General features: G+C 39.6%; 1 protein-coding gene across 7 annotated transcripts in view; it reads left to right on the top strand.

Moving 5' to 3' along the window:
* The window catches only part of POU6F2 (POU class 6 homeobox 2), a 536643-nt gene that overhangs the window by 342510 nt on the left and 171049 nt on the right, over positions 1–23084 (top strand). For all 7 annotated transcript variants that reach the window (XR_012799221.1, XM_075586664.1, XM_075586659.1 and 4 more), the window contains exon 5: positions 15111–15442. Coding sequence is in view for 6 of the 7 variants with exons in the window: in XM_075586664.1 (XP_075442779.1) it covers positions 15111–15442 (332 nt within the window). In the remaining variant the exon portion in view is untranslated. The remainder of the gene's footprint in view (positions 1–15110; positions 15443–23084) is intronic.

Raw genomic sequence — 23084 nt, forward strand, 5'->3', positions numbered from 1 at the left:
ATTCTGCGTTATCAGTAAGATCAAGTCCGTACCCAGGTGGGTCTGATATTCACTGATGAAGCGCTAGGTTTCAGCACAAAATGCAACAGTTGGACTGGGGATGGAAAGCAGTGCTACTCCATTCAGAGACATTATTTTATTCCCTGCCTTACTATCTTGAACCCAATGTAATTGTCCCACCACTCAGATAATGAACCCCCAAGAAATGCAATATAGAATAATATATATGCCTGGGATTTCCGTAGGACCCACAGAAGGCTGTATAAAAAATTATAATAATTTCCAAATTTTTTGCAAATAAAAATATCACATGTGAGCACATGCACATATCTCAGACAGGTCTGCAACCTTACTTTTCACCTTTATCTCCTAGCACAGGGGTGTGCAAACTTTCAGTCTGCGCTCCATGCCTGTTCTCCCTACCTGCTCGCGCCCCCCCTTACCTGGTGTCACCCCCCCCAGCGTCATTTGATGCTGCGTTATCAGGCAACTCGGCGTCATTTGCTGCTGGATACCAGGTAAGGGAAGTTACAGAGGCCTCGCGCGCGCTCCCCGGCATTTAATTTAAATGCCTTGGGGAAGAGCGCGGGGCCTCTGTGACCGCTGCACCCTCCTCCCTCCTCCCTCCCAGAAAATCTCCCAGTTTGCACACCCCTGTTCTAGCATACAGTGCTTGCACTGCAGCCAGGGATTCTTGGAAATTACATTGAAAATCTTGAAAAAAATAAAAGTGCTATTATTGGACAAGAAAAGATTGTTAAATTAATTTTAGAGGAGAATACTACTTTAAGGGGTACAGATTTCAAATAACTCCTCCTAAATACAAAAATGATTTGACTTGTCTGGAAGCAGATGCTTTTTATGTTCTCCCTGTTTTGGTGTGCTTCTATTTTTTGGATTCTAGCTTAAGAAATAGATCACATCATGTCAATTTTGTGTCATTGTTGCTATACATAATTTTTATGCAGCTGAAAACCCAATCTAAAGAAAAGACCCAAAAGCATCATAACAATTATTACATTGGCAATCTACATTGATTCTTATTGACTCCAGTTATTGGCGGTGTCTGGTGTACAGAAGGACAGGCGGAAAAAGCGTGCAAACCCGTGCAATGAATGATTGGCTAGCCACGCCCCCTACTACGTAGGACCCACTGCTAGGTAACGAAATGACGCTTTAGAGCCGAGATTATAGCCATACAGACCACAAGTCACACCAGATTTTAGGAGGGGCCATTGCATTTGCACACAGGTGGGTGGACCTACAGATGTACAGAGAATAAGGGATGCTCCCTTATCAATGCTCACTGGAAGTAGCCACGTTAAACAGAGGTATAATAACCTTTTGTATCCTTTCCCGATAGAGACAGCATAATCAGTCCAGACCTCCTTTTCCACATAACACAATAATGTCACAAGTCATGTAACCAGTCCTGAAAGACTTCCACTAGCCTTATAGGTAAATCTTGTGTGGTTGTCAATGGTTTAAGTTACTTTGTAAACACTGTGACGGCTGGAGTAACTGAATAATAAGAGTTACTCACTTTTCTGATGCACTGGAGATCTGTGTGCTGTCGGCGTGCTCCTACTAGGAAGGTTGAACAGCATATATTTATTGGCACAAACAGAGGCAGCAAAAAGGTCCTCTTACGCGTTTCGCGTGATAACCAAGCTTTATCAAAGAGTATTGATAAAGCGTGGTTATCACGCGAAACGCGTAAGAGGACCTTTTTGCTGCCTCTGTTTGTGCCAATAAATATTTTTTGTACTTAACGCTTTGCAACTCTGGTCATAAGTTCCTTCCAAGGCAGCTGCACCGCCACCTACGATTTTCTATAGACCTACAGATGTAGTAAGCTTTATTTTACCTACCGATAATGCAACATATCCGCTATAATGCAGATTATCGCAGCATTTTTGTAGATTAAAGTCTTCTACATCTGTCATTTGCATTTGAATAGGATACACATTGGCGGAAAGTAATGAGGCGTTTTCATTTCCGTTAAATCCGAGGCCTTTCTTTTACACCAATTTTGCAATGAGGGGTCTTTCTGTTTATATATGAAACTAATTCTTCATTACTGAATAACAGAAAAATATAAAACAACCTTTCGTTGCATATGATGCTATCCATTATACCAACTTGTTTGCTGTTTTAGTCCTTTTGATATTCTCTACATTTCATGTCATTTTGTGCTGTTGGACATACTGTAGATACATCGCGGTGTTATTTTGGAGTGAAATATAGAAAGAGACTTTTTACATAAAGCATACTGGCTTTGCTCTCTCTAGATTACATGTGTATTACATTATTTCAATTACTTTAAGAGAATGTACTCCATACCCAATTGTTTTTCCCACAGTGTATGTCGCTAAGTGGGACTAAACCTTTAAAGAAAGAGTATAATTGGAATGATCTATGACTTGGGATGACCTCTCTCGCAGGCTTTGTTCAGGCATACAAGTGCAGTCCCGCCTCTTGTGCACTGACTTCCTCAGAGAACTCTATAGAACTCTTTTGTTAAACAACCGGCAAATATTATTTTCTGAGGGCTCCGGCACAAGAGGCTGACGTTTGTCAGCATAATACATCCCGTGTTGGCACTAATCTGCGATGAATTCATTTTTATGAATATAAAATGTGCCTAAAGTGGCAATTCTCTCCCATATCATGACTTTGTTTTTACTGCGGAGCTAAATGACATCTATTAATATTTCAGTAAACAAGGCCCCTTGCCGGATCCAGCTGTGAATGTACAATCACTCATTTTCTAGATGGAGACGGGTGACTCCACAAGCCCATCTGATGTGTGTTGCTTTGATGTGAGCATTGCACTTTGCCAAACACCACTGCGGTATGTTTGAGCTGAAGTAATGCTTTATGTTTTACTGGCTGTGCAGTTTGTCGTCACTCTCTGTATCAGAGGATAGAGAAGGGAGTTCCACTGTGCTTAGTGCAACATGTCCATGTAATAATTGGAGTAGTGAATTTTCCATTCAATTAAGGGCCTCATTAACTTAAAGAAGCAGTTCCTCCTTATCAATTTCCCCCCTCCCCAATTTTTTTTACATGGATAGGAAACATGGGGTCTCAACAACTGAAACACAGATACAACTAATTTTAGTGCTGGTACTGTCCCCTCAAGGGAAACAAAATGCTGGTTTAAATCTATGTGTAACGCGGCCCTGTGGGAAGCCTCAGCGTCATCCATTGTGGCTTCACATTGGCCCGCAAGACACCGGGTACAAAGAAGTACTGGCACTACCTTGCCCAGTAAGTAATTTAGGAAGCAGGGGGTCCACAGAGCTGAAATATCTGCTTGACAACCAATGATTTAGTGCCTGTTAATAAAGTGCGATAGTGCTGATTGGGACGCTATCACATTGAAATCCACTTTGACTTTAACCCTTTGAGTGTTGGAGGGGTTGTGGTGCTTGTGTGCCACGGTCCCTTCCGGCACAGTGCAGTAGCCATTTTTGGAGGAAATTGAACAGAAAGGACCCTCCTCCGCTACTTCCTCACTGTGCTCCTGAGCTCTATGGGGACACGCCGGACACAATATAACCCATAAAATAACAGCCATTTGAGCATGACTTAATCAATAAGTCATGGGCCCCCGTATTGCCAGTACCCATGATGTAGTGACTACGAGTTGGGGCACTCAAAGAGTTAATGGGAGTTTCTTTGTGATAGTGTCCCAATCACAGTTAAATAAATAGCCCCCCTAATTAGCTCTACAATTCGCTGCCCTGCAAAATCAGATTCACTCATTTAAAGGTGTCCTAAAAAGTCACTGCTTTTAGGGAAGCCTATAAAACTTCTTTATGCCCACACTCTTCTCACTCAGTTTATACCAAGAAAAGAGATCCCCACTCCTATTTTCAGAGCTGGCATAATCAGATGGTCCAACTGTATGTACAGATGCAGCGGTGGGGTCGGTCGTGCGGCTGCGAGAATGGGCTGGTCAACCGTGTGCTATGTCTTGACAGTCCATGGCGCACCGCATAGCAGTTTGTAATGGCCCATCGGGATTAACACAGTGGGGGTCCCTGCGTCTGAAAGGGACTCGCGCTGTGTGAATCCTACCGGGCTGCACCTTTCTGTAAGAGACGCGCAGTAAGAATGAGACTGAATCAGTCACTCTCCCTGCGTGCCTCTAACAGGCGATTGTGCGGCTTTTATTTTAATAACAGTATTGAAGCGTGGGTCTAGGATCTGGTTCATTATACTAGGATCTGGTTCATTATAACCAGGATCTGGTTCATTATAACCAGTACATAACCAGATTATGCACCTTCTCCATCTAATATAGTATAAGGAAACTCTGTTAAAAGACCCTGTCAACCAGCATATAAAGTGGACACCAATAAATTCTATTACTTCAACATCTAAAGGACTACTCTGCTGCCGTAGGTTATGCTCATACACGCCACTTTCTTGCGAGAGTGCGAGATCTTACCTTGCCGCGCGGTTGGAGCAGAAGCGGTCCCTGCTCATAGTGCTGGCGGCAATGCGGGGGCCTTACGAATCTGGTTTACCCTCATTGGCTGAACCAGCTCGCGTGACGCTGACGTGACACGGCAGCCGCCTGAGAAGGCAACATTTTTTGTCTCCCCAAAACGCTGCCGTGTCAACGTGGATCTTCGCCTGCCGGCAGGCGCAGGCACTTGGATAACTACTATACTCGATTACTGAACTGTTCCTGACGTAAGCGCCATGTAGCACCACCACCACTATAAAGTCCTTACTATCTCTCTACAAGTAAGTCACTATATAAGCAAACACCTACACTGTTGCCATTTCAAGCACAGATACACAGTATCAAGACCACAGTAACAAATCAGTATTTTTTCCACTGAATTTCTATCTAAGTGACTCACTATAAATCAGCTTTGGAAACTGGCTGAGCATTGGGGGTCTAATTCAAGCCATTCCAATTGCTGGTGTGCACATATACACCTAGTACCTAGCTACCATTTCCAACACAGTGAGTCTGGTATCCTTTCCTGGAGATGAACACCCTTTAAATTTAATTCACTGTAGTTTTCGGAGCACCATTATATGTATGTCATGAATTTCTAAGCTATATTTCTTTTAGTATGTCTATTAAAGTTTATACGTTTTATTATCTACCAATTTCTCATTAAACTGCTTTGGTGCAGTGCACCCTGAAGGGATCTCTTTGCTATATGTACGCCTTAGTACATTTTTTAATATTCTCTGAATATATCCCAGGTAGCACACACCACTCCATTCAAATATCCAGAGAGTTGGAGCAAACTTTTCCTTCTATCTGTTTTTAACTCAGAGACACTGACCAGAACAAATTCTCACGCACACACAGGCAATCAGGGACTCACAGACACTGACCAGCACAAACTCACACACACTGACTAGCATAGACACACTGACCAGCACACATTCTCACACACACTGATTAGCAGATTCTCAAAAACTGATCAACACACACTGATCAGCACAAACTCTCACACACCCTAACCAGCCCAGACTCACACACATTGACCAGCACAAGCTCACACATATTGACCAGTACACACACACTGATCAGTACTAATATACACTGACGAGCACAAACTCACATACACATTGACCAGCAAAAACTCTCAAAAACTGACAAACACACTGACCAGCACAAATTTACACACACTGACCAGCACAAACTCTCACACATACTGACAAGCACAAATACACACTGACCAGCACAGACTCACACTTCCCACACATGGGGGCCTATGCACTAAAGGTTCATTAAAAAAATCACCGGGCCATTTAAATCACCGTTTTTATGAGCGTTGCTATCACAGTATTCAGAAAGCCTTCATTACCTGTCATAGCAAAATTCACAAAACAGGCGATTAGCCGGTGATCCGATGAACGACTCTCTGAAAAGGCCTAACATGGCGAGTTGTATCTGCTGCAGAGAGAGCTACTCTGAGAGAGCCGTCTCTCCCTGTGCAAATATCGCCCGAAATGTATGTGTACTGTATAAATTTTAATTTTGTTAATAGTTTAGATGAGCAGGGGGTCTCCTGAGCCGAAACGCATTGGTTTCAGCCTCAGGGACCCCCTACTTCCCGGGATACAGGCCCCGTTATAGGGTGCCGGTATCTCCTGTGCATTTTATTCCCATGGTCACATGACGCGGACATTTAAATGCATAGGAGATACCGGCACCCCATAACGGGGCCTGTATCTCGGGAAGTAGGGGGTGCCTGAGGCTATCCGCTATGGTAATGAAGTTTACTGTAAATGCATTTTTATTGCATAGGATTAATGCCAGGGGTCTCTGGTGCTAATATTAATGGATATCAGCTCCAGAGATTCCCGGCATCAATCCTATGCAGGAAAAAATCATTTTTTTTCTAAGTTCCATCTCGCCGCTTCTCTGCAGGTTTCCTACACCTTTACGCCAACTTTTTCTGGCGTGAGGATTTTGTGATAAAATCACCATTCTAGGGCGGTGATAGGTGTTCATAGCCTAATCACTGCTACTAGAATTGCACGAGTTTATGAACATGCCAAAAAGCGTTGATAAGTGGCTTATCACCGCTGCCTCTGTAATTTTTTTTATCAGCAATTGTTTTTGAGCGATTCTGTCTTTTATCACCCACTTATCACCGCTTACTGAATAGCATTATTCATTTTGGGTGATAAGTGCTTGATAAGTGGCTTATGAACGCTTACTGCATAGGCCCCATGGTGTCTTACACTGATTCAGACACACACAAACTAACACACAAACTGACCAACACACATTAACTGACCTTCACACACTAGCCTGTAGGAACCAACAGGAGGGGCTAAATTGTGACAGATATTCCACAACTTGCACGTGCATTCAAATTCAGTATGCCACCTAAAAATAAGGTAGAGGCTCTGAGCTTTTTTGTATGTACTGTAGGTTGTGAATTTCCAATTTTTGCCAAATTTACAGATATTTGTAAATCATTATTGATGTTGAGGAAATCACACATTTTTGAGGGTCTCAAAGGATAGCCAACGTCTCAATATACAGTACATGGAAACTAGGTGGCAGATAATTTTATTTATTTATTTTCACAAAAGGCAATGGAATCTCAAAGCAACTTTGATGCATTTTTTTACTGCTACTATAAATAATATCTCCCTATTAGATTAAGTATTTTCATTGTTTCTAAAACAGTTCTCAGGTAGTATTTATGTTTCTATGCTAATTGTACTAAACTCTTACAGTAATATTATGAGTCTATTTATAGTACCAAATCGTTACCAATGTAATAAACACCTGCTTACTAATTAAGAACAAAGCATAATGAATCAAGTCAATAAGCAATCAGCATCATTTCATTTAGCCCATTCTTTATCTAGTTCCATATTGATGTTCACAATTGTATATGATGTTGTTGCATTATTTTAGTAAGAGATTTTATTGGTCATATATCATAGTTCCTCGGTTTCAATCCCACTCTCATTCATACAGAGAAATACTTTTATGGGTTGCAAGTTCCGTTCTTCAGCTGTACGTCTTCCAACTCACCTCTCAAGGAAAATGTGTTTGAAAAAGTGCCACACTCCCTAGTGTTACAAAATGAGAGACCCGCACATAAAGTAGAACCTCACAGACGAAGGCCAGGCTTGAAGCACAGTTTCATTAATACTGGATGGCAGGAAAGCAGCCAAGTCCCAGATAATGAGGAAGGAGTCGCATTTTTTTTTTCTAAAGCTATCTCGTGACGGGGAAAACAAAATTGACATTCAGCTGACAAATAAGCAGAGTTTGACCTGGCCTTTCGACCCCTGACAATCAATCTTATCTGCTACTTCATAAAGAATTATAGCTATGCCACTCACATTTGACTCCGGAATTTAGCTATTCTCATTTTGTGCTTCTTTATCCTATTTAATACATGGCCTAAGAAGATAAATGAATGTGAACACTGAACAGGAACTGCACTCAGAAGAAAGATAACAAGGATACAATATGTACACTCGATATTGTATTGCCATAATATTTTTATTAGACTGACAACGAGCTACAGTATGAATAAGATGACTGACACAAGTCTTCTCTGGATGCTGTCTTCTTTCCATTGTTGTGTGTATTATTCAGTAGAAAAGATATGTGCTGCGCTTGTCATAAAATGTATAAGTGACTAAAAAGTGCACCAAAAACACATAAACTTAATTGTTATAATGTGATCATGTGGCTGCCGATCAGTTAATCTGACCACCCTGGTCAGAAGTGAATTAGTGAAAAAACAACACAGTGCGGGGCCTAGTGTGAATAGAAAAGTGCTTACAAAATGATCCATATTAAGCTAATGCAACCAATGTAAGATCAACATTAGATACTCAGAAAAAGTCTTTGACAATAAATCTGATGGATACAGCCGTGAACAGTGTCCTTTATATAAATGTCCAATCACTTCATGGCTGATGAAAGGATCAGGGTTGAACGCGGCATATGAAAAAAAGACAACATGACAAACATAGTGTGATATTGTATAAGAAAATCAATATTAAACCTATTGGTTAAAGAATGGTGAATTCCTCAGAGGTAGGAAATACTCAAGAAAGTAGGATAAAAAAAAAGAGCATTTAATAGACATTATAAAAATGACATGTAAAACTTTCACAATAGAATCCACTCCTTGGGCCAGCAAAAATTGAAATCCTACTTACAGGAGATAAGTAGGTAATGCGCATTGGGTAATAATCTTTACAGGGAGCAAGTAGCTGTTTCTCTTCTCTGATGTATTATTCAGGCACCAACTACTGCAAGAGGTATAATTACCCATATGAAGTAATACATTATAGCCCTTCAACATATATTGGGTTTAGAGATAAAGTACATTATTTGAAAACGTCATTACGAAATGACAATGTTTCAACAGTAGTAGGGATGTGTTGAAGGTTCTGTTCCACAATGGCAGAATATTCAGAGGAAGATTTGTGGTTTTTGTTCCTCAGTCATTATACGCTATATCACTTTTTTTTTTAGATCTTATATTTTGCTAATTCCCAGAGCTTTTCCTTCCCCTTATCCCCCGAGCTGAAAGCTTACTCAACGAGGCAAAATGATGAAGCACATTTTCCAAAACCTTCTGCAAAAGGAAATTTCAACCCGCCTCTAATTGCAGGCTCTGGGATGGCAGATTACAGATCTCCTGGCTGCTCTTCGACTGACAATAAATATGAAACTATACTGTAACTTCTGGTAACTTGGGCAGATTTCCATGCTCCTCAGAAGAGAGAACTGTCTTTTATTTAGACAGCGATCTGTTATGTTTGTTATGTTCAGGACTTTATAGCCATGCACACACCGGCCCATGTTTACTCAGCAGTGCTATTCCATAAGACACCTTCCAGCACCGGAACACATCTTCCCGGGGGCTCCTGACACCAAAAGGCCCCTTATGGAGCCCATACCTGTTAGTAAATATGGTCCTTGGTGGGTTTATATTACACGTTGCATTATGTCCAACACCACTCATTTTATACATAGTATTAAGTACTTAGCCATTTATTTTAAAGTGACCAACAAGATGCATTCAATGAAATAAAAGGCTATATGCTTTATATAGAGCAAATGCTAGCACACTATAATGTAATGTAGCCCGCTGTTTTTTGTTGATTAAAGGAAGTATTAAACGTTTTCATTTTTTTAACCACTTCAGTGCTGCATGGCTAGTAATCGTCCTGTTATCCCAGATAACCTTATTTTATTGTGAATTGACACTTCACCTTAGACAGAGATATTGAACTTATTGCTCTTTGATCAACGACTATTTATTTTTTTATTGTTATCCTTTTATTGTCTTGGAAGGTTTTGCTTTAAGAATACAAAGCTGGCTTTATTATGCTGCAGTTCCCATGCTACAGAGCTGACCACAGGGAGTTTAACCTTTATACTGTAGAGAAAATATTTTTAGTGACTGTGTTTGAAGCTCGGCAGCAGCTGCAGCGTTGCAGCAAGAAAAGAAATTAGCTAGAAACATATTGCCTGAAAGATAGTTTCTCAAGTATACAGTAGAATAAGGAAGTTGCAATGACTTATTTTATTGAAGCAGACTGCGGGCAAATTTTCCTAGCAGAATGTAAATGCTACTGTGTGTGTTCAGCTTCGTTTTTTCTGCCGTTTGTCCAGGTGAAGCGCTAATATTATGATAAAGGGCATATTTGCAAAATAATGCTATCATCTTACACAGTTCTGTACACAATACAGAATTAATGAACCCCGAATATAAGTTTTATTTTATTATCTGACATGTATAATGTACAAAAAAAATAATTCTCCCAAGCTTGTGCAGCAGCCTCACATTAGAGTCTCACACTCCAAAGGTCAATAACTTAATGACAGCCTTAGCCACCCTTCATATGAGGAACAATGGATCTTTACAAAGCATTCCGTCCAAATCGTGGCACCCGAGATACAGTAACATAAGATGCTCACACAAAAGTCAGACCTCAAACCAGGCGTGGAGAAACCTTCCTACAAAACATGATATTCTGGGTGTATTTTAGTCATTCCTTGTACAATTAGGCAGTTTGATTAACTGGTTGATTAATTAACTGACAATGCAGCCTAAATGGCTATAATGGGGCTGGGGGTTAAGAGTATGGTACATGTTTCTAAGAGTCCATGTATGAAGACTCGGTTTGAGTTTGTTCTGATGCACTGCACCATTTTTGCTTCAAGTTCCAGAATGTGAAATGAAAGAAATTCATTCTTCTGGTATTTTACACCTGTCAGACTGTTAGCGAGAAAGATTCACAGCACTTCAGTCCGAGCATATTATTTGAACAGGCAACATTTTGAGCAAAGGTATCTTGATACATTGATGCAAAAAGACACAAGATAAAAAAAATACCTCTCTTTTCTCCAGTCCATCAAAATTGCCTTTGTAAATCTCCCCCTTGGACTAGAATATAACTACTTTTCATCTAGTACGTTGCTCATTTAGGGAGTGGTTACATGGGCCTGTCCAAGGAGGTGGAGGTGGAGTAACACAAAATAATACCATAACAAGATGTATTCATGTTGTGTCTTTTTCTATCATTTGCTCAATTTTTGTATCTCCACCCAAAGTTGCAGATCAGCAGAGAGGTGAAAAGCAATGATGTTGCAGGTACTGCGGTTGCAAGCCTCTCTTCTCCATGCTGCTCCGACACATTTTCTGATCTCTTCCTCCTATCTTACTTCATCGTCGTCTTGGTTTTATAATTTCCATTGGAACCCAGTTGAGTACCATCTTTGTCCAATGATGGTCATTTCATCTTGTCATATGTCCGGCTCACTGCCATTTTCATTTCTTCACCCTTGTGACGATGTCACAGACTTTTGTTTGCTCTCGAACCCATTCATTCTTTTTCCTGTCTCTTTGGTTAATGCCCAGCATACATCTCTCCATACTTCTTTGATGTCTGAAGCTCCTGAATTTGTTCACATTTAGGGTCCAAGTTTAGGGTCATTTAGGGTCCATCTATACGTGAGCACAGGCAGAATAGACAAGTCAAATACTATCTTCTTGAGGCACAGTGGAAGGTTCCTTTGAAATATTGTCTTGTTTCTTCAAAATGTTCTCCATCCCATCTTCATACTCCTGTTGATTTCATTGAAAAGGTTCCCATCAATTGTTACTTGGCGACCAAGATAGACATAGCCTTCAACTGCTTCTAGTTCTATATATACACAGTATGTGTATATATATATATATACTGTGTATATATAGAACTAGAAGCAGTTGAAGGCTATGTCTATCTTGGTCGCCAAGTAACAATTGATGGGAACCTTTTCAATGAAATCAACAGGAGTATGAAGATATACATACATATATATATATATATATATATATATAATTATTATTATTATTATTTGTGTGTGTGTAATCCTTTAACTAATAATGCTACAAAAACTCTCCAAAAGTTTTTGGTATTGTAAAATAAGCTATGCCATGTCAGAGACAGCAGTGTCATTGAGTGAGGGTGAGGTTGCTGGCAGTATCAACAGGTTGATGGAGATAAATCGTATGAAGCAACCCATCCAAGGAATATTGTTACCTGAAACCTATTCATATAAAAAGCTCACTTGGGGCACATACAGTAGTTATTCCCAATGAAATCTTTGTCTGCCTCCTTCACTCTCCCGTTTTGTTATTCCTCTTTCTGGCCCCTGATTGCAGGGCAGCAGGCAACGTTCTTAGCGAGCACATTTGCTCATATCTTGACAACATATTATGTTCAGACACACTATGTATTCATTTGTTTTCGTTTTTTTTTTTTATTGTTGGCTGCACAATCTAGAGACACAATAGTTTCCTTTGGTGCTTTATCAGTCTCTAAGAGCCAAGTGTTTTTGTCAAGTTGTCCTCTATGATAAGTGGTAAAATGACATATAATTTAAAGGGAGGTTTTACAGCAGGGCTGAATGTTGGTGACTAGAACCCACCACAAAAATATAGTTCTTATACGTTAGGGGTGTGCTTAATTTGTCCTTCCTGCAAAGGACTTAAAGTAGATATTTACCTGGTATCCATGATAACACAAATCTAACTGTACCTATGTACCATTAACTGGCGTCATTTGCTTTTACAGAGTGCTGGATGACTTTTGCCCTGGCTAAATGTCTATTTGGTGTTGTACCATAAATCAATCGTGAATTATGTATTTTTAATCCTTTTTTTTTACATAATAATGAGATTTACAATGAAATTCTATCTTTGAAAGCTGCTACTACTTACTGTACACAACACAGAGCCACAGAATGTTTAATAGAGCCATTTCCAATATTACATCTGTTTACCAACAGTGCTAATACTATCTACCCACTGTCTAATACTACTGTATCTACCCACAAGTGCTAATACTATCTACCCACTGTCTAATACTACTGTATCTACCCACAAGTGCTAATACTATCTACCCACTGTCTAATACTACTGTATCTACCCACAAGTGCTAATACTATCTACCCACTGTCTAATACTACTGTATCTACCCACAAGTGCTAATACTATCTACCCACTGTCTAATACTACTGTATCTACCCACAAGTGCTAATACTATCTACCCACTGTCTAATACTACTGTATCTACCCACAAGTGCTAATACTATCTACCCACTGTCTAATACTACTGTATCTACCCACAAGTGCTAATACTATCTACCCACTGTCTAATACTACTGTATCTACCCACAAGTGCTAATACTATCTACCCACTGTCTAATACTACTGTATCTACCCACAAGTGCTAATACTATCTACCCACTGTCTAATACTACTGTATCTACCCACAAGTGCTAATACTATCTACCACCTTTGAAAAGCCCAGGTGTAATGACACATAGGGAGGTAGCCTTCATAAAATGTCTTGCTTGGCATCTTACGCCACCAGTTTTGTCAGTGTAGTTATCACGGTATTTAGAAAGACTCTGAAGACCGAAGATAGCAAAATGACAAAACTTGCAAGGAGCAGCGATGTGATGTTCGCATCTCTCAAAAGTTCTCACCTATGCGTTCTGCAGCGATCTGGCCCAGCTGCATAGAGAGCTGCACAGAGAGAGCCATCTCTCCCTGCGCATATCTCACCAGCGATCGCAGAGTTTTAATAAAAAAATGTAATACTAGTATACGTGAGCAGGGTGTCTTCGGAGCAGAACCACATTTGATTTGGGGTCCGCGGTCCCCCTGCTTCCCGAGATACTGGTCCCGTTATGGGGTGCCGCCTTCTCCTATGCATTTAAATGTCCCACGTCACGTAACCAGGACATTTAAATGCATAGGAGATACCAGCACCCCATACCGGGACCTGCATCTCAGGAAGTAGGGGGTCCCCAGACCTGAAACCAACGTGGTTCTGCTCCGGAGACCCCTGCTCATGTACACTAGTAATAAACGTTTTACTAAAACTCTGCGATCGCTGGCGAGGTATGCGCTGGCCAGATCGCAGTAGATCGCTGCAGGTAGCAAATGAAGCCTTTTGAGAGAGGCGATTATCCCATCGCCTCTCCTCGCCAGTTTTGAGTATTTAGCTATCGCCGGTCTTCAGAATCTCTCTGCATACCGTGATAAGTATGCGGAAAAAACTGGCGGCGTAACAGGCCCAGCGACTTGGTTTATGAAAGCTACTAGCATACTGTAGGCCCCATAGAGCTTTTCACATCTTTTGTCACTATGGTGGCTCTGCATTAGTCTTCTGTTGGTCATTACTGTGGATGAAATTGGCAGGCACTGGAGTCTGGACAAAAGCAACATTACAGAACTGGCAAGCATACAGAATGTGTGCTAGAAATAATTAGGTACATTCAGCACAGTATCCAAAATAGCTTTTAGAATATTGATAATAAATAGAAAGTCATGAGTCTGAAGTGTACAGGAATAATATCTATCAAAGTATCCTAAATTCTCCACTCAAGCATTATTATTGAATATTTAAAAGAAAATGTATATATAGTTGGTGTGTAGTGCCAACTGTGCTTCCATGTATGGGAACAAAATGTCTGTTATATGTACAGGTAAAAAGCAACATTTACAGTATGTTGAGCAAATATATCTCATTTGACTCAGATCTTTAAATTAAATTAAATGTGTCACCTAAGACGTGGGAGTGTTTTGAAACTTAGAAAAGCAAACACAATTCATATAGACAAATAATTTGATGCTGCCCACTGTAGCATGTGTGTAGTTGAGCTAGGAAACGGTCTTTTTGATATTCCCAACTTTGCGAGATAATGCAGTTGTGCAGCATTGTTGCAAAGAAATGTGATTCATTGACTGTGATACGCAGGATGAAAATGGGCCTGTGTAAAAACAAATGGACCGAGAGGTGTACACCTACATTTCATGTGCATGGAAGTTTCCCGGAGATGTGAATGTGGAATACGTGTTCTGACCATTCCCACCATGTAGTTAATTAAATCTATTAAAGAAATAAGACATTTTTACAGATGAGTAACTGTGCATGTGAAATTGTGTCTTCATGGTCATTCACTAAGTGGCAGTAGCTATTTCTGCATGATGTTGACTATTGCTGCTTAGTGAAAGACACCCAATGTTTCTTTATGAATCTAATTCGGTTGAGACATAATTACGTAATTTATTTGAATGCAGCTACCTCATCCCTGAACACACAGCTTCAGCAACTTCAGCACCTGCAGCAACTGCAACACCATCACCACCATCACCAACACCAACAACAAGGGCAGCAACAGCAACAACCTACAGCCCAGCATCAACAGCCATCCCAGCAGCCACTGCCACCACTTCCACCACAACAATCACAGCAGCAGAATCAACATCAGCAACAGCAGCAAAACCAAACACAGGCCCAGAGCCAGAACCAACAGGCTACAAGCCAGCAGCCCTCCAGTTCTCCTCCAAAACCCAATCAATCACCAGGACACGGCCTTCCTTCCCCAATGACCCCACCAAATCCGCTGCAGGTAAGCTTTCCCATTCCACTTTCACAATGATTCGGAATATCATAGGCTAGACTGACAATAGTGCCCCAAACCTTTTAGGGTTTGCAGCTGCTCAATTGCTTCCTTTAGTTGCTTTAAGTTGGTGCCTTCAGTACAAACGTGTTCACACAAATTTGCACCTTCACATCGACATTGTTTAAAATGAAAGCTAAAACTTAGTACTGATGTGTTATGATGGGCCATATTTATTAAGTTCTGCTATTCTGTTAGACTCCTTCAAATGTCTTTATGGCCCATTTCACTTGAATGAGTAGTAAGGTGTCTCCTGGAGCTGGAAGGTATCTTATGGTACTGTATAGCAACAATTAGTAAAGATAATCCTATATGCCCTGATCTTTTTCATTGGTCACTATTGCAACACAATTATAAATAGTTAAACAAGGAAATGTAAAAAAAAATGCCTATTTTAACACGTGGAACATTTTATTCAGAAGGGCACAACATTTCTACAAAGTGAACTTATTTATATGTCAATCTGTGCTGCTGGCAGTGATTCTTAATTTGTTCAAGCATAGGAGTCACTCAAAGAATACTTGTAATTTTTGTATGGTATTTAAAGCAGCAAAATGTGAAACATCCTATATCTATTTAAAAAAATAAATCAGTTCTGTAGTATTAGATAATACTGTACTCATTTTTTTTAAACTCCTAAGGCCATTTAAAAAATGTTTTTTAACGTACTGATCAGTTTTTGATTGCTACAGTGGTTTTCAGCCTTTTTTTGGTTAAGGAACCCTATAATTACATTGTGAAATTCTGAGGAACCCCAGCACTTTCTAATAGCGTGTCTGAGATCAGACATATTATAAATTCTTCTGTATTTGGTACAGTTTTCAAATGACCTAAAAATTGCAGGGAACACTTTAGGGACGCCCGGGGGGTTCCTAGGAACCCCTGTTAAAAAAACACTGATCTAGAAAGTCATATCCACTTCCTCTTTTGAAACAGGCTCGAACATGCACTTTTTTGAGCTCTGTCTTTTGGCAACAAAGTATCACAAACAGATACGTTGCTGTGTTCCAAACAGCAGACTGTCTATTACTCTGAAAGCTGCAACAATCATGTGTTACACTTAATAATATAATGCTACATATCAGCTGCAGCATTGAATAGACTGCAGCACAAAGTTCCAAGGCAGCCATTTCGTTAGACACACAATCAGGTTTTGTAAAGATTTATATTAGGAGCACCAAACAATTCCCAACTTCAATAAGAATATAGAATTATACATTGTCAGATGGTTTACATATAAGAAAGAAAAAAAAAGGGAGAATGTAGTATTGGTGCTTTAATAAAACCTCTTGTTGGTAAAATGCCAGTCCATTGCTTCACAGTTTGTCTTTATTGTAGCTGCAAGCAATCTTACAAACTGAGCCACGGACGTCTTTTTCTGTACCTCAAACCAAATCTGTATTGGTTACAGTACATTTTTCTAATAATGGGGGGGAACAAACAAGAAGCAACTGGATTAATAAATACGGGAACAACATTCCCTCTATGCAACAGCTTGTAATAGTTTTGTTGAATTTTAACAGAATGACAATCAAGTTAAAATCTGACAGCCTACACTTACATTTCATTTAGGAATTCTTGTTGTTTTTCCTTTCTATTATCTGCGGGTTTTATCCTTTTACATTATTCAGAATCTGTCTGAGGGATATTACTTTTTGAGCAATGCAAAGATTGTCAAGAAGCGACAGTAATTCAGAACCACGCTGTTTGTTTCAAAAACTCTGAAGGATAACAACAATTATTTCTAGAAAGATACAGACTGTTGTTTTTTCAGGAAGGAAATTAAATAAAAGGGACGTGTTTAGGTGCTCTGACTTCAAGTATCAAAAGATGAGCAAATATTAACAATACCAATGCACATTGAGATTCATAAAGTGTTCATTGTCACATTTTTTTCATATATTGAAAGAAACAGTAACCATTTTTTATTCAATTCAATGAGATGTGCTTTTATTTAAGAACTAAAACTGCTTTTAAAGTTAGCTTTGGTCTATTGATTTTCAGTGTTGTGTCTTGTCAATTAGGGAAACTGTAGTGACAATTCTATTCATTTTATGGGAGACCTTTTTTTAACATGGGTTTTGACATCACTTATACTGTATGAATATATGAACACCTAGCATTGATTTACAATGTCTGGAAACTTGTTTTAAGTAATTCTAGAAACATGCTGATTGAAGACTTAACAACAACCTTAAAACTCTGTTTGCAGCACTACACAAATATACTGTAAACCATTTTTTTTAACAATAAGCCATGTCAAATAAATGTACAACCCATCACAGGTTTTCCTGAAAACTATATGCAAATTAACACTATTTCACAATAAAACATATCAGGCCGCATCTGTATTTAAATAAACATTGTAGCTCTTAATCAATGTCAAAAGATAAATTGTGATTTCATTCTGTATCATATCAAATCATCTAAAATAGCTTTTGAACCCTGACCAAACAATTTTAAGAGTTCAGCATTTATCCTTAACATTTTTACATCACTAACACCCTTTATAACTGTAACTATCTTCAGTTTACACTATACAGTACATGCTGTAAAACATCTTAAAGATACTTTAGAAACAGTTACTTCAATACACAAGTAAGAAGAATAGCTGGCGAAGGTAGACACCAAATGAACTATTAAATGAATGGAGATATTTTGCAGCACAATTCTGCATCCTTGTATCAATAAGCAAAAACAAGGTACAGTAATGTAGTGAAAAATTAAAATCATTTTAATGCAGCATCAGCATTTTGGTCTCCAGTGGAACCTTCTTGAAGAACCATTCAATAATTAGGTGATGCTACAGCATGTACATTCAATGATTCTGTTTCTTTGCATTGAGTTGTGTGCCTGGATAAACAGGTGTATACAGTATGCTTATTTATGTTGCCTCAGTGACCAGCCTTTTACTGAAAGGAGGAAACTTTTTTTTTCTTTCCTTTCTTTTTCCTGATTGGTATTCTTTCAGTGTAAAGCCAGCATAAAGTCTCAGTTTATGTTCCCCGATGTTAGGTATGCAGATCAGTTCATATGAGCACAGCTCTTCAAACTAGAATACTACGGGGCAGATCCACACAGCTCTGTTAGGCAAATTTAACGTGATGTTTCCCACAATTATTGTAATGATACTCATAACGCCTATCCACTAAGGCGATTAACGTTACGATGACCTCCAGTTAGCCAATAAAATATTGTATCGCTAACTTTTCACTGACGGGTTTACTCGTGTGCAAATGAGATGCTTTGACTTACCAGGATGAACCTGTTCATTCAAGCCTGGTAGTTTCAACATCGTGGGATGGGCCTATCACCTCCTGAGGTTGAGAATCACCTCCTCAGGTTGAGAGGTCCGGCTGAGATGTTGGTCCCCCTCATTTGGGCCAAGTGTGGCAGCCATCTATTTTTAAGCTTATGCTTACTATCGACCCACTACTTTTTGTGTTAGGATATGTCAGCATATTCAATGTTTTTCCGCTGTGCTTGTTTTTCAGCACTGTGCCCCAAGTAATTTGGTGTGGTTATCTTCCACACCATTAACAAACAGATCTAATTCCTCCATAAATGTAATGCTCCTGAGCCATCTAGCAGCAAGATCAGCAGCAGCAGCAGAGGTGGAAGCCTCCTCAGCCATGTTGACAAGTGTAGGGTCTGGCTAGAATGGCTTAGAAGATTCACTAGCATGGGGGTTACGTTTAGGTAATACATGTTAGACGCACGTTATATTTTTCAAATTGCGCATGTGCAGTGTATTGGTTAGCGTGTCTCTGCGCTATGAACATCCCAGCTGCTAGTAATCATAACAATGCTAATTCGGCTATATTTTTGCATATAATTAGCTTTGCAGATAACTGTTAAAAACAAGGGAAATTATGTCTGTTACCTAGTTAGGTAACTTCAAGTTTGACGTAACTTAATTGCGCTTTTACGGATCCGGCCCTATACTATATGCCCTGTTGAATTTGGTCTTTGCTATCCTTACCTTTTGCAATAACAACTCTTCAGCTCCCCCACCAAGCACACCACTGCATGGTTACCATCCTATTCTTTGTTGTAGGCCCATTTTGTATGCTAGAAGCAAGACCAAGAAACGCCTCATCAATTGTAAAAACTCATACATATATATTTTTTTCTTTAGAAGATTTATAATGCGTCAAGCATATAAAAAGTATTTTTATTCCCATAAACTGACTGCGGACACTTGGGAAAAGCTTGTATATGCGGACGGCAGGATTTAGTAATGTAGTGGCCCTGGCTATGCGTTTTTCATGTGCCAAATCAAAAAAGCTTGGTAAATCCCAGGTTGCGCTATTAGCTTTTTGGATTACCAATCTGACAAGGCAATTAACCTCGGTATTGCAGAATAAGGGTTTACGGTCTGCTAAAGCGGAGCACTATTGATTAAATCTGGGCCTAAGTCTATTATATCTATCAGTTCCTAATGGGCATGCAGATCATAGACGCCCTGAATAGTAACTGCATCTGGTGAAATACCAGGCATTTAATGTACCACCAATATTTCACTGTAACAGATGGCCACTTTAACAGAGAAGGCACCATGTTTAGATTTGCCAGTTCACTTACAAATTAGTTGTGTCTGTTATTTATCCTTTCCTCTAATGTACTCCATGCTCCACCTGAATGTGTCTCTGTTCAGATGTGACCTGTGCCACTGATCATGATGTCATGGAATCTGTGCTGTTTTAGGATATTCTGCAGATATTTTTTACATGTTGAGTGTGAATGAGGTACAGGAAGGAAACATTTTCTAGAGAAAGAGGTGATGGACTAAATCTGAAAGGTACTGTCTCGGGAGGTAGGACGCGTAGTACAGAAGCCTTCAGTGTTGGTTATTGCTAGAGTCATTTGGGTTGACCTGGCAGTTCTTATGTTATGTGGGAAAATGAGATAAGGAATCTTTACTAAAAGCATAGTGAAATTATAGAACAAACATCTGCTAGAATTGTTAACCAGGAATACTTACCTATAGTCCCAGTATGTGCCAACCTTGTAATATTTGTATAGGTCACTCTTATGTTATCCATAACTCAGATTGTCCTGCACTGTGTGATAGGCTGACATGTTATAAAAAAAATAATAATGATGATGACACAAGGGAACTCTGCATAGGGTAAAAACCCACTGATCAAAATGCAACTTAAAAACTGGGCAGAGTAGATGGGCCAACTGATGCTTATCTGTCCTCGTTTTTTATGCTTCTGTACAATGTGTTCTAGCAGAGACAGCCAATGTAATTCTAGAAATGAGTTTGGGAGCACATTGGCTATGCAGACTTGTTGAATTTTCCTGTTCACTTCCTAAGCCTGGTACTTTTGCACCATGTTTTGCAGACCATACAGATCTTATTAAAAGCATCAGCTGGTAAGGACAATTGCCTGATCATACTTGTTTGGTTCCAAGACAAACCAATTGGAAAAATAGCCATTTAATATATTTTTATTCCCAGCTCGGAAATCTTAAGGTCTGTGAACATTATCATAAAGAGCTTTTGGCTATTTGTTGCTGCTGCACATTCATAGGGCTGTGAGCGTGCAAATATATATATATATTTTTTTTGCCAGAGCGTTTTGGGAGAATGACTAAACAGTCCTGGAGAATATGAAATGTGCTTAGGTGTTAATGGGTTGATTGCTGAGTTAGAGCCCTGCATATTTTCCCCCCACAAGTTGATTGATTAATGCCTCCGGTCTTCACACTTGAAGCTTGGATTTGACTTGAAAATTCTGCCAAGTCTTTTACTCTGAAATTTATCTTAATTAGATCTGAAAGACTTGTCACAGCAGAACAGTCGCACCGATTAAAATGAAAAACAGGAGAAATTACTGATCAAATTAATCATAATGTCGGGTTACAGCTGTAGGTCTGATGTAATTTGCCACTCCAGTGAGTTACATCAGCGCAGGCGGAGGAAAAGGAGCTGGATTTTGGTTGATCCGTAACATGAGCCAGCTTTGGGCAGCTCATCAGGAAGCTTATTCCATCCTTTCTGTTGGCTTATTTCCAGTGGTCGGAGTCTGATGGTACTGCACTTATGGGTGGTTCAGAGTACCACTACTTTCCTTAATTCCAGTGCTACAGCTTTAAATTGCTTAGTTAAAAAAAAGCATTTAAATCATTTGAAAACAAGGGAAGATTGTATTACTGATTATTCCACTGCAGATGCTAAAATTCAGTAAGACTGCATTTAAAATCAATGAGAGTTGACATGTCTGCTTCAAGAGCTATAGCTCAGTTTGCCGGCTTTAAACGGGATACAGAAAACAGCACCAGACTTATAAGGGAAAACAATTGGAAGTACAGCAGGACCAAGCAAACTCATGGTCTCCTATTACTCATCACTGCATCACTATTGCTGTTATATATACGTATTGTTAATAATAATATTGTTATGGATAAATATTAATACTAATTAATCATTATTATTTTTACTAACAGTATTATTAATACTAATAATATTGATACATATGTATTGTTTTTTTTAAATGCTGCGTTATGGCTGAAAATGATTAACAATATTAACTACCATTTTCTTCGATTCTAAGACGCACCTTTTTTACATTTTAACATATCTGAAATCGGGATGCGTCTTAGAATCGATGTCTTTGAAAAACGGATACCGGTATTTGAAACTGGTTCCTGTACCAATATGGCCGCTAATGTGATGCTGCCACGCCTTCTACTATTTTTCTCCCGGATCCTGGTTGGCTGTGCTGCTGCCGCGTCTGTTTTCCTGCGCTTTGGTTGGACAAGCTTCCCCATCTCCATGTGTTCCGCATTTTCATTGGCAGAACCACCGAGCTCTCACCTCTCACCCCACTGTTCCGCCAATCCTCTGGCCGCTTTCTTCGTGGTGGCCAGCAGGTCGGGCCCGTGCTGGGTTGTGTTCTCCTCCCAACCCCCCAGCGGACAGTCCATGCTTGCACCCCGGGCACAGCATGGGAGAGGAGCCTGGCCTCATAGAGACAACGTACAGCACCCAACACAACCACCAGGGGCCTATAAGACTGTCCGGGCCCCCAGATATGTAACACACAAATATATCTGTATTTTTATATGCAAAACTCTTTATAGAATACAGAAGCTGTGTGTGTGTGTGTGTGTATATATATATACTGATATATATTTTTTTTCTGCACATTTAATATAGTGTTTCTTTTTTCCCCAAAATGTTTTATTAAATCAATGGTGCATCATAGAATCGAGGAAATATGGTATTTTCACTTCGCAGACTCACTGGGGGTCATGCACTAAGCAGTGATAAGTGCTTTTAAGTGAGATAAAAAGCCATTATAGCGTGATATTGCCTGCTGTGAGATTCACAAAACAGTGATACGTCTTTTAAGTAAGATAAATGCCTCTATAGCGTGATACTGTCTGCTATGAGATTCACAAAGCAGTGATAAGTGCTTTTAATTGGGAAAAATGCCATTATAGCACGATACTGCAGTGTTATCACTGCTTTGTGAATCTCACAACAGGCAGTATCACACTATAAAGGCATGTATCTCACTTAAAAGCACTTATCACTGCTTTGTGCATAGCACCCAGAAAACCCACTTATCACTGCTTA

Source organism: Ascaphus truei, chromosome 2 (assembly GCF_040206685.1).
Source record: "Ascaphus truei isolate aAscTru1 chromosome 2, aAscTru1.hap1, whole genome shotgun sequence".
In the NCBI taxonomy this organism is placed as follows: Eukaryota; Metazoa; Chordata; class Amphibia; order Anura; family Ascaphidae; genus Ascaphus; species Ascaphus truei.